At 42.6% G+C, this 12,575-nt stretch overlaps 1 protein-coding gene across 1 annotated transcript in view; it reads right to left on the bottom strand.

Moving 5' to 3' along the window:
• Positions 1-12,575, bottom strand: part of LOC102846330 (monofunctional C1-tetrahydrofolate synthase, mitochondrial-like) — a 247,301-nt gene that overhangs the window by 79,733 nt on the left and 154,993 nt on the right. The window contains exons 24-25 of the mRNA XM_006882798.1: positions 7,528-7,667; positions 1,374-1,415 (exon numbers count right to left, since the gene is read on the bottom strand). Of these exons, the coding sequence (XP_006882860.1) occupies positions 1,374-1,415; positions 7,528-7,667 (182 nt within the window). The remainder of the gene's footprint in view (positions 1-1,373; positions 1,416-7,527; positions 7,668-12,575) is intronic.

Here is a 12,575-nt window from a genome sequence, read left to right as displayed (position 1 = left end):
CCTCTATGAGGTGGATTGATTCAGTGACTGAGGTAATCGGGATGGGTGTATCGGAGACGGTGCGACTGGCACAGGACAGAGTAGAGTTTAGGGCTGTTGTACATAGGGTCGCTATGAGTTGCAAGCAATTCAACAGCACATAACAACAACAACATACTGAAAATAGCATTTATTCTCCACCAAGATAACAAATAGGTCTGTCTTGGAGAGTTTCTCCTTGGAGGGTAGGATTTTGAAGTTCCATCTCACACACTTTGGGCATGTATCCAGGATAGACTGATCCTTGGAGAAGAACATGATGCTTGGAAGGGTGGAGGGAGAGTGCAGGACAGGAAGACTCTGGATGAGATGGATGGACACAGTGACTGGGGCAGTGGGATTAAATGGGCTGGAGTCAGTGGGACTGGCTCGGGATAGAGCAGGGTTCAGAGCTGTTGTAAAGAGTTGCTATGAGTCACTGGTAACTTTATGGTGCATGACAACAACAGCAACATACGATAAGGTCATGAGTGTCCATTTTTGTTTGCCCTCGAGACCATGAGCTCATGCTCCGACAGCACCAGGGTTCGAGTCAAGGCTGGGAATTGGAGATGAAGGCAAAGAACCAAAAGAATGGATTTTCTGGATGGCACAGATGGGGTGGTTTGAATTCACCCATGGCACTGCAGAAGAAATGTCTGGTGACCTGTTTCCATAAAAATTAAACACTAAAAGCAAAAGCCTTTCATTGCTGCCCAGTCGATTCTGATTCCTAGTGACCCCAAGGTTAAAGAGCAGTGATTTCATGGCTGTGATCTTTAGGGAAGAAGGATTCCAGGTTTTTCTTCCGTGGCAGTGTTGGGTGTGTTTCAGCTGTCAACCTTTATATGGACTGACAAGCACAGACTGTGTGTGCCACTCAGAGACCACCTGTAAAGATTGTTATTTACCATCGAGGAGCCGGCGACTCTATTCACAACAGCTCTGAAACCTGCCCTCCTGAGCCAGTCTCACTGTCTCTGACATGTACCCCCATTATTCCCAGTCACTGTGTCACTCCATCTCGCCTGGGGTCTTCCTCTCCTGTGCTGTCCCTCCACCCTTCCAAGCATGATGTCTGTAAAGACCACATCCAAATAAACCCCAAGGAGCACAGCAATACTCCACTAACACTAAACTCACCATGTGTTTGAGTCAACTCAGTGGCAGTGACTTAATTTTCTTTCTTTGCTGGGTTCAGACCCATTTTCTCTCAGATTATCACAAAAGTGCTTTTGCTAAGAGACCACTTTCCAAGTGCCTCTAGTTCTCTGATTCTGTTTCAACCATAAGCCCATGTCTTGTGGATCCAAATGACCGTTCCTTTACAGAAGAGTTGAAAACAACACCCTTACCTCCTCAGTATATTCTTTCTTAAGAGGGACACCAGCAGTGACCTGAAATTCAAAGAGACAAGCATTAAGAAATAGTCTATAAAATTTAATCCAGGAGCTCTGATGGCCTAGTGGAAAGAAACTGCACTGCAAAGGCACATGGTTCGAATCCACAAGATGCTCTGCTGGAGAAGGAGAGGAAATCTCCTTCTGTGTCTGTCAGATCTAATTTGGCAGTGCATAACAAGAAAAGAAAAGGAAAATAAAAATTAATCTACCTAATAATGGTCTGAAAGAAAAAAAATCATCATGGTAGATATTTGGGAAAGCAGCCCCGCTTTGTTCTTTAAACCAGTAGCTGCAGGCCTGCCGGAACACGCTTCAAGAAATGCTGCAATTAGAACAGGAGGATCAGTGCCGTTAAAAGCTCCCCAAGTGAAGACCATTGAGCCAGTGCCAAGAACTCAACTTCTGTTCTGTTGTCCTTATCCCAAAACAGAACTTTTGATTAATATCTGATTCATACAGAGTGCATCATCATACTAAGTCAATTCTAAATAAATCTATTGTCATTGCCATGATTTTTCCCTCTCTCAAGTTTCTTGGAAACTAAGGTTCACCTGACCCAAGCCATGGCATTTTCCACTGCTTCCTAAGCATCTGAGAGCTGGACAATGAAGAGGGCTGAAGGGGAATCGATGCCTTTGAGTTGTGATGCTGGAGAAGAGTGCCAAATATCCCACGGACTGTCAAAATGACAAGCAAGTCTGTTTAGGAAAAAGTACAAGTATGGCGCTCCTTAGAGGTACACATGATGAAAGTGTCTCACATACGTGGTGTTAGGAGCGGCCAATCTCCAGAAAAATGACATCATGCTGGGAAAAAAGGAGGGTGTCAGTGAAAGAGAGGAAGACCCTCAACAGGATGGACTATTATAGCGACTACAACAATGGACTTAGTCATTATCAGAGATTGTGACGATGGTTGTATAGGACAAGGACAGGCTCCCATGCAGGGGCTATGAATTGTAATCGATTCAATGGCACATGACAACAAGAACAACAATAACAACATTTCCTTAGAATTATCAGTATGGGGTCAGAAGACTGTTTTACGGATGAGGGAACTGATTATGAGACGAGGCAAATAGTCTGCCTAAAGTTACACATCGAATGAGAGGCACTATGAGGACTTGAATATTGTTGAGTCTGAAATTCAAATTTATTACCTTTCAACATGGTCCTAGCACTTTTGTCTGTAGCCAGCTGCTGGTTTAGGTGAGAAACAATGAAACCTGGGTTGTGTTGTGAGGGTTAGGTGCAGGATAGGGCAAGTTACAGATCTGTTGTTTATAGGGTCGCTCTAAGTTATAGTCAACTTAATGGTACATAGCAAGAGCAACAGGGCATGGGGCCCTTCTGCCGAGCGGAAAGCAGCCCTGGGAATTCTCAAAATCTGCTGGAAAGAAGTCACTTTGATGACAGTCTTGCTCTTTGATCATGTGTCGGGACACAGTCAAGTATGCTCAGATGGATATTTTCTGCGGGAGAGTGGCATCATTCTCTAGTGACTGAAATAACCAAAATGATTAAAAATGGAAAGAACTAAAATGCTGGATTTTTAAGGGGGGGAACCCCCCAAAACAAAACAAAAAAAAAAACACACATCAACCACTTTTAAAAGTGTTGCTAAGCTTGTACATGTGCAAAATTCTTTTGTAGACTCAAGAGCAATGAAAACAAATGGCTGTTGACGGGGAAGAAGGAGGAGAAATCATGCAACCTGGAGCCAGCTCTTTAGAGATGAACAAAAAAGATCTAAAAGACCAACAGGACGACGACAAAGCTTTAGTCAGATAGAAAAGAAATTATACTTGTAAAAATTCCAACTGCTTTCTTTGATAAACGGCAGGTATACAGATTTATTCCTATATATTACATGGGACAAACGAGACATTTTTATTAAAATATATTTTAAAAGATCAAAAGCAATGAAGAACTATTCACATGCTTATAAACCTGTCAGAGTTCCCCGAGAATGATCTATAGGTTTAATGTGATTCCAATAAAAATTTTTAAAGATTCTTTGGGGAACTTGAGGGACTGAATCTAAAGTACATGTGGAAGAAGAAGAAGAAGGAAAAAAAGGTCAGAAGCAGACCAGGCACCCAGGAATGAGGGCAAATGAGGGAGCTAGTCCTGACAATGTAACTCAGATGCAGGGATCTAGAAACATCAGGGGCCACTGATATGAGTACGACTCACACCCACTCTGTAAACAGCAAACCTGAACCCTGCCCTATCCTGCGTCAGCCACACCGCCTCTGATGCGCTCGAGCCCACTGTTAAAGTCACAGGCCAGCGTAACAGAAGGAAGAAGCCAGAAAGAGATCCACACTTAGATGGACAGTGGTTTATTACAGCAAAGAGCCTCAACGACTGATAATAAATAGAAACTCTTTAAATGAACAATGCTTCACAAAATCGCTATTGGTATTGCTGTTGTTAAGTGCTGTTGAGTCGTAGACGACCTGAGAACTGTTCATAGACTTTCCGGAGGCAAGCCATTTCGGAAGTGGATGCCACTCCTCCTTCCAAGCTTATTTTAATCAGGAAACTCCAGCAAACACTGTCCACCATGGGTAACCATTACCACATTTGGCACATCAGTGTCACAGTGTTTAGCAACACAGCAACCATGAGTTACCTCTGTAACTATGCCTCTGTACTATGCCATGTAGAAGACTGTTGGACAAAAAACAATTTAAATCAGGCCTCAGGGCCATGGATTAAAATCACCCACCGTGGGCTCACACACAAAAACTAGTGATAATGAGTTTCAAGGACTGTGAAGTCAGCTGGCGTATATTATTTTTAAGACTAGGTAGGAAGTTTGCCATTATGAAACACTTACCCTGAACTTTGTAAATAAAATTAGTAATTCTGTATTTTCATGCCACTTTACAGATGAATGAGAGGTTTGGGGCATACGTTTGAAATTTTAGAGGACAATACAAGAGAATATTAGGACCCCAAAGTAAAACAGAACATTAGCTCTTGCATTGCACCCAGAATGGTGAGGATCTGAAAGACAGGATATGAATTTAAAATGATTGGGACTAAACTAGGCAAGTTCATGGGTCACAGGATATCCCACAGCTCAAACGATGGAAAAAAAATAAGCTAGACAAACACAGGAGACAGGCATGGTTATTTGTGTAGAGTTATCAACAGGAAATAGAAATTATAATGGGTCAAAAACATTAGTGCAGTGTTGTTTCAGCTCAAAAGGAAAGACACAGAGATGAATAATACGGAAGATTAAGAAGATGAAAGTTCATTCATCAATCAATTATTGAAAACATTTCCTGGAAAGAGACAACACCAGGCACTCAAGATACAAAAATGAGTAAGAAAGTATCCCTCGTCTCAGGGAACTCAAAGTCAAGTAGGATAGAAACAAAAACAGATATTCACAGAGCATTATGATGGAGAAGGCACCGAGAGCCCCGAATGAGGAATGCTGGGCTTCCAGGTCTCTTACTGCTACTGTCTCCCACCCAAATCTATGCCTAGGACAGTCCTTCCTGGCTGAGAACACTGTGGCTTCCGAGCAAAGACACACAGACAATGAAGACGAAAATAGCTCGGCTGTAAAGTCAAGTGCATAGATGGAGACAAAGAAGATGATAAATCACGTGGAGAATTTCTACGCAACTGAGAGCAGGGTGTGGAAAAGCACGTAGGGATGAAGGCAAGAGGTCTTACGCTATAAAAGAAGCCACTTAATCCCTTGGAGCCTGTGCAAATCTACCCATAAAAAGCCAATTTCCAAGGCCTATTTCAGTGGTGAAGTCTTTGGATTTTATAATTTTCCGGGTGTCAGAGCAGGGAGAAAGAAACTTCAAACACATCTTACAGAGCAAGAAACTGTGGCTTGACAATGAAGGACGGTACGCAGATTCCAAGGCTAAAGGGTACTGCATAAACGGCAAAGAACAGACCATCAATCGTCAAATGAGCCAGGGCACAAAATGAAGGCTAAATAAAAGGAAAAAGAGCTGTAGCAGCAACTGATATTTTGAGTAAAATCTGAACTCTATGGCTTCCTACCTTAAAACATTGGCTGCATCAATTTTACAGGTGAAACGACAGTGACATTTTAGGATATTTAAGACATTAAAAACCTGTTACTATTCAGTTCTGCCTGGTGGACAGAGTACAACGTTGCGACTTAAGTCCGAGGCTCTGCCACCAGGTCTGCTGGTCAGCGGCACTGCTCAAGTCTAGACCCAAGGCTCCATGTATTCAGCTATGACAGAAGCGCTAAGATAATTTTACTTTAAAAGTTTCATAATGGCAAACCCGCTACTTAATCTTGAAACAAAATAAGCAAACCAACAAACCAAAACTCCAACAGAACTAACTGCATGACCCCAAGGCTGCCGTGGAGTCAATTTCCCAAGCGGCCCGACCTGTGTCCAAACTGCGTGCCACAGTTTTCAGGGGCTGAGCTTTCAGAAGTAGACGGCCATGCCTTTCTTCCTACTCTACTGTAGTTTGTTGCTCAGCAACAAAACAGATTTCTGGGGAGACTCTGAGAAACAGTCTCCAAACTAAGGTGCAAGTCTCAGAAAGAATGTCTGTGCACAAGCTGCCTTTATCCTTGAAAGAGAAGTCACACCGTTTCCACAGGACGCTTGCACTGCTCAGTCCCCAGACAGGATGTCTAGAGGTTAACGAAAACATACCGAATGGTTACTATTTCCTTAAACTTCTGTACAAAAGTTTTTCTCAGTTTCTGTACTTTGAGCAATTTGTAATATCGCAAATTGGTGCTCAATGGAAGTTGTAATATTCCTTCAAGAAATCTCTTTTTCAATTTGACAGAAGACATGCTTTCACTCCTTGATATCTTGAACTTCTAACCTTTGGGTGGGCAATGCATTCATCATGTGAGCCCTCAAGGAGCATACTGTTTCTGCTTACAATGGAATCATCGTGGGTATGTGACATCTGATAAACGGTAAACCAGCAACAGTCTGTCTAATTTAGAAAGAAAATAACCAACCACAATGAGAAGTAGAAAAATCCAGTGCCAGATGCTAATTTCAAATCACGGTGACTTTCCATCAGAATTCGGGGGCTGTAAATCTTTACGGGATGTGTCTGTACAATTTTCTCCACCAGACTGGCTACTGGATTTGAACCATCGACGTTTTGCTTAGCAGCCTGACACTTTATGCACACCACAACAAGGCCTCTAGAAATATCAATACAAAACCACCAAACGCACTTCTATTAAGTCAAGTTCAACTGCCAGCAAGCCTCCATCAGCGTTCCAAGATTGTAAATCTTTACAGGACGAAGCCGCCCATTCCTCCTCCTGCTCAGCACCTGCAGACTCGAAATGCTGACCTCTTGGTCAGGCATGAAGCCACCAGGGTTCCTTATAACAAGAAACAAATTTCAGGTGGTTTTATTCCCCAATGACTAATCAATACAAATTTTCTTATTCTCTAAAATTGAAAAAGTAATAAAATAAAAACCAAATTTTCACATTTTGTAAAAAAAGGAAATGAACTGATTTTCAGATGTCTATAAATTCCCTAAAAAAAAAGATAGGCATAATACCAAATCTTTAAAATGGATTAAGTTTCTATTCTCTTAAATTAGTGCAAATAGCATTTGTACTTTCCAACTAGCTCTTAGAAACAATTCAATGGTATAGTAGAAGCAGACCACAAAACCTTAATAAAGAACAAAGGTAAATAGTTACAAGGCCAGGACTGAGCGTCAGTGAACCAAAAAGCTCTTAGTGCGCATGTACAAAAACTTCACCATCAAGCAATCAGGCTAATCTTTATGGCCTTCCTTCAGGAACAAGGGCCTCTCTCCTCTGGTTATCATGCAATTATAAAACACTACCCGAGTCAGATATTAATCTTAAAAACTAAAGGGGTTACACTATGCTCCTTTCCAAAACACAGCTTAAGAGATCATGACGTGGGTGTTACTATTTACTTGAACTTGCTCAATGCTAAGTGCCTAATGATGATGATTTGTAGAAGAGGTTTTGGAGAGGTATAAATACTGAAATGACTCAGCAGGCGTGCAAGCTTCAAACACTCAGCTCGGTTTGGTTTGCACCACGGGAGGGAAGGGTGAGGACTTACGCTCGGGCCGCCCCCGTGCATCTTTAGAGCCCGCACCGTGGCCACCAGGACGACGACGTTGGGCACCAAGCCCGAGGCTCGACACTTGATGTTGAAGAACTTCTCCATTCCAATGTCAGCACCAAATCCAGCTTCAGTGACTGTGGGAACCAAGGGGGAAACAGGGAGTTATCCGGTGAAGACAGAGGGAGGCGCTGGTAATAACTAACTACCAAGTTCAAGTACAATGGACGGCTCACGTTCCTCACTGCTGGGTTTTCACGAGCTACGTGCAAAGGTAAAGTGTGTCTTCCATTATTATGGAAAAAAGATCCTGTTTCATGTTGCTGTAAGTTTCCCTAGAGTGGGCCTCCTGCCCTGGGCAAAGCCACAGATGACAGCAGGGACCACTGACGAGACTTGCACAGACCCACAATCACACCTTTGTGATCCACATGGTTTTAATCGCCAATTTTTGGAAGCAGACCTCTAGGTGGTTCTTCCTCATCCATCTGGGTCTAAACACTCCCACGAAGCCTTTCGGGACCACAGCAGCACCGAGGCTTCCACCAAGGAGCAGTGGCTGTGCATGAGCTGCACTGGCCGGGATCCGAACCATGAAAGTCCTTCACGTGGAGGGGAAGAGTTCTACCACTGAGCCACCACTGCCCTTACTCTACTTACAAAGGATGATTTTATATTCTGCTTCCCATCTTGCAAGAACCAAGATTTTTTTCACAGAGCTTTTCTTATTATACATGGTGAGTGAACGAACTCAGCCCCACAAGGATAAATATTGTATAAAACCATTATTGTAGAATGAGTATAAGGATCTAAAAGGGGTGGGAGAGGCTGGAAGCAGAGGGATGAGGATATGCAGGGGGACGGGGGGGGGATTAATCAGGGGGTTGGCAATTTGATGGGGGGGTGAAGGAAATTGAAAGAATCTGTTCTCTAAAACCATACATTCAAAGTTTGTAAACAAACTAGTGTAAAATTTTTAAAAATGTCATTTCTTCACTAGAAAATAAATATATACATGTTGCTGAAGACCATCAAATCGGAACCAACCCATAGCTAACCCTTGAGGGGGTTTCAGAGGTTGTAAATTACTCACGAGGAGACTGCCCATCTTTCTCCCACGGAGCAGCTGGTGGAATAGAACCTGGTACATCTTCATTGGCAGTGCAATTTCTTACCACTAAGCCATCTAATTTTTAATCAGAATTTAAAGTCTATCACTGTAGATTGACATTTTGATTACCAAAGAAGATTTGTTGTCATAAATTGATATGTAACATCTTTATAACATTTTAAAAAGTGAGCTCTGGTGGCTTAGTGGTAGAATCACACTTCTAACCAAAAAGTATACCGTTCAGATACACCAGTTACTCCGCATGAAAAAGATGGGCAGTCTCCTTCCATGTAATTTACAGCCTCAAAAAACCACTGGAGGGTTAGCTGTGAGTTGGTTCCAATGTCACGATATATAACAACAATATAACATTTTAAATATACCGTCCTTAATGTATTACTATAGAGATTAGCATATGTAGAATAATTTTTCTTACTGCAATCTGGTCATTTCATTGATTGGTAAATTCCAAGTTAGTTGATTAGCTTAAGAATTACCAGACTTGATATAAGACACTAAAATAACAATATACAATATCAACAGAAAATGAAACCCATTGTGGTCAACTCACTTCTGCCGTAAATCTTAATGGGAGCAGACTGCTTCATCTTTCTCCCCAGGCGATCTTTTTAAACCACTGATCTTTCTCTTAGCAGCAGAGGCAGGAGCGGCCTCCACGTTCTAAACAACATGCCTCTGAAAACTCTATGAACTTTGATAAATGACAATAGTCATTGAAAGGCTTCAGGTCTTTTGTTCACAGGGTCACTACGAGTCGTGCTCCACTCGACGGCCATCAACAACAACAACAAAAAGCACAAAATGCAATCCAAGCCATCAGGGCTCAAGATATCATCTCTACCACCACAGAGTTTATGCATCTCAACTCTGCCCCTCCTCCACCAGTTAAATAAATTATTGCTACAAGTGAGTAGGTTTTGTTGGTTAACTTTTTGTGGTGTCAGGGCCCTTGTAAATTGGCTTTCCTAGGCATTGCATTAGCCCCTGTTGGGGGTGGGAGGTGGGGGATGATCTCCAGTTACCTTAACTAAGGATACATGATCTTGCAAATCATCAACAGCTGTAAGACAAATTGGGGGAAAGTGCTTTCCACACAGTGAGGATGGCAGTGACAGTGGTGGAGAGATTGTGGCAAGGTGTAACTGGAGGAAGCTTGGAGATAAGACCACAGTTAAAGGTTTTGCTTGCTGGATGATTAAAGGAAAAGCTGACTCTAAGACAGAGTTTGCTGGATGATGGAGGAAACCAGAGGCTTCTTGCATTTGTGCTGCTGAAATGAACGTGGACTTTCACTAATTGAGTAATTGTAGCCTGTTAATCTGGTTTGGGACTGCTGGACTAAACCTGGACTTCCAGTGTGAGATATTCTCTGCCTCCCCCACTCCCCAACTTAGTTCCCTAATAAGTTCCAAAATTGTGAGAGACGTCTGTGAGTCGAGTTGCAATAAATCACTGGAAATAAATCAGGAGCATGTGGGGTGGCATATCTGACTATTTATATGGTGTTACGGACCTCACTGATAGGGGCAGTTCCCCTTCATGAAAAGGGCAGAAGTCAAACTCAGGCACCCTTACTGTAATTTTTTCTGTGGAATCGGAATATAGTGCAAGAAGCAGTTGTTCAAACAGAGCTAGAGGGTACCGTGTGATTTAAAATGAGGAAAGATGTACATTAAGGTTCTAATTTTCTGTCATATAATCTGGATACTAAGTAGTGTTTCTTATGGACTACATCTCAACATCAAAAATCCCCACAACCACACCAAGGCTTGCTATTTTCAATTCCCTCATTGTTGTTGTTGTTATGTGCCATCGAGTCGTTTGCAACTCATAGCGACCCTATGTACAAGAGCCCTAAACGCCGTTCTATCCTGTGCCAACCTCGCTGTCTCAAACATTCATTCCCACCACTCCACTCACAGAATAGATCTATCTCATCGAGGGTCTTCCTCTCCTGCGCCGTCCCTCCACTCTCCCAAACATGATGTCCCTCTCCAAGGACCAGGCCCTCCTTGCAACATAACTAAAGTATGTCAGATGAAGCTTCAGAATCCTTGACTCCAAGGAGCATTCTGGCCTCATCACCCTCTCCAGGATGAACTTGTTTGTTCTCCAAGCAGTCCATGGTATACTCAACACTCTTCTCCAGCACCATAACTCAAAGGCATCAATTCTCTTTCTATCATCCCTAGTCACCGTCCAACTCTCCAATGCATAGTACGTAATTGCAAAGACTATAGCATGGATCAGGCGCACCTTAGTCTCCAGCCTGACGTCGTTGCACTTCAGTACTTGAGAGGTCCTTCACAGCTGACTTTCCCAATGCAATTTGTCTCCTGATTTCCTGGCTGCTGTAACCAAGAGTGTTGACTGTGAAGCCAAGTAAACTAAAACTGTTAACTATCTCAATCTCTTCACCATCCATACTGATGCTGCCAATTGGCCCAGTGGTGAGAATCTTTGTTTTCTTGATGTTGAGCTTCAATCCATATTGAAGACTGCAGTCCTTGACCTTCTGCAGTAGGCGCTTCAGGTCCTCCTCAGTTTCAGCGAGCAGGGTTGTGTCATTTGCATAACAGGTTGTTGATGATTCTTCCACCAATCCTGATGCCACATTCTTCCTTATACAGCCCAGAGTCTCGGATGATCTGTTCTGCACACAGATTGAAAAGGTATGGGATAAACTACATCCCTGACGGACCCCTTTCTTGATTTTGAACCCCTCATAGATATATGAAAACTGGGCAATTAATGAAGAATGAAGACGTAATGCATTTAAATTATGGTTGTGACTTAAGAATTGTCAGAATCCTCTTTAGAAGCAGGAGTGGTAAGACTCTGCTTTACACACACTGGACATATTTTCCAGTGTCCCTGGAGGACACTCTGGTTCTGTGACTATGAGCAGGCACCAACTCATAGCTGACCCTCCAGTGGGTTTTCAGAGGCAGTTAATAGCAGTGGAGGAGAATGTTCCTCTTTCTCCCTGTAGCAGCTGGTCTAGCTTCAAACAGCGTGACTTCAAGTTAGCAATGCTGCTCCTGGAGAACATTATGCTTGGTCTAATAGATAGTTAACAAAAGAGAAAGACTGCTGCACTGCAATACCAGAGGTGTGCTGTTCGAATCCACCAGATGCTCTGCTGGAGAGGAGGGGTAGTCTCCTCCTATACCAGTCAGAGCTGATTTGACAGTACACACACACAAAATAATAAACTAAACTAAACTAAAATAAAATGAGAAAGACTGACACAGTGACCCCAAGGAAGAGCTCAAACACAGTAATAATTATGAGGATAGTACAAGATCAGCCAGTGCTGTTTTATCACAAATAAAGTTGCTGTAAGTAAGGACAGACTTGTTGGCACCAAACAACCTTCACCACCGCCCTATGGTAACAGATCGCCATGTCTTTGTCCCATGGAGCTGGGAGGTGAGTCTGGATTGCTAAACAAATGGTTAGCAGCGGAGAGCTTAACCATTGCTTCACGAGGGCTCCTTGCAGACGGACTACCTCACATCGTCTCCCAAGATGCTGCTGCAATCAATAGCATCATGTTGTTGCACAAGAAGAGCTTCAGGATGTGCAGACTCAAGGACCAAGAGCAGCAGCACCTGTGAGCTGATCACACACGCAGAATAGCAGGTCCCACTCACACCTGCGAAAGCAGAACCTGGTCTTTCTCAGCAAGACACCCAGGAAATAAATTCACAATAAAATTTGAGAAGCAAGAGTGCTCCAGGAAAGGTGCAACACCAATACAATAAAAAGTACACGCTTATAAGTTATGCAGAAAATCCTGTGCATAACCAAGGCTGTAATTTATGGCAGAGGTAGAAATTTGTTAGTTTTTATTTATTTTTTTAAAAAATTATATTAATGTGCAAACCAAAATGTTAAAAAATATGAACAA

Source organism: Elephantulus edwardii, unplaced genomic scaffold, assembly GCF_000299155.1.
Source record: "Elephantulus edwardii isolate Elephantulus edwardi_28Jun2011 unplaced genomic scaffold, EleEdw1.0 scaffold00024, whole genome shotgun sequence".
In the NCBI taxonomy this organism is placed as follows: domain Eukaryota; kingdom Metazoa; phylum Chordata; class Mammalia; order Macroscelidea; family Macroscelididae; genus Elephantulus; species Elephantulus edwardii.
This window is presented reverse-complemented; position numbering and strand designations above follow the sequence as displayed.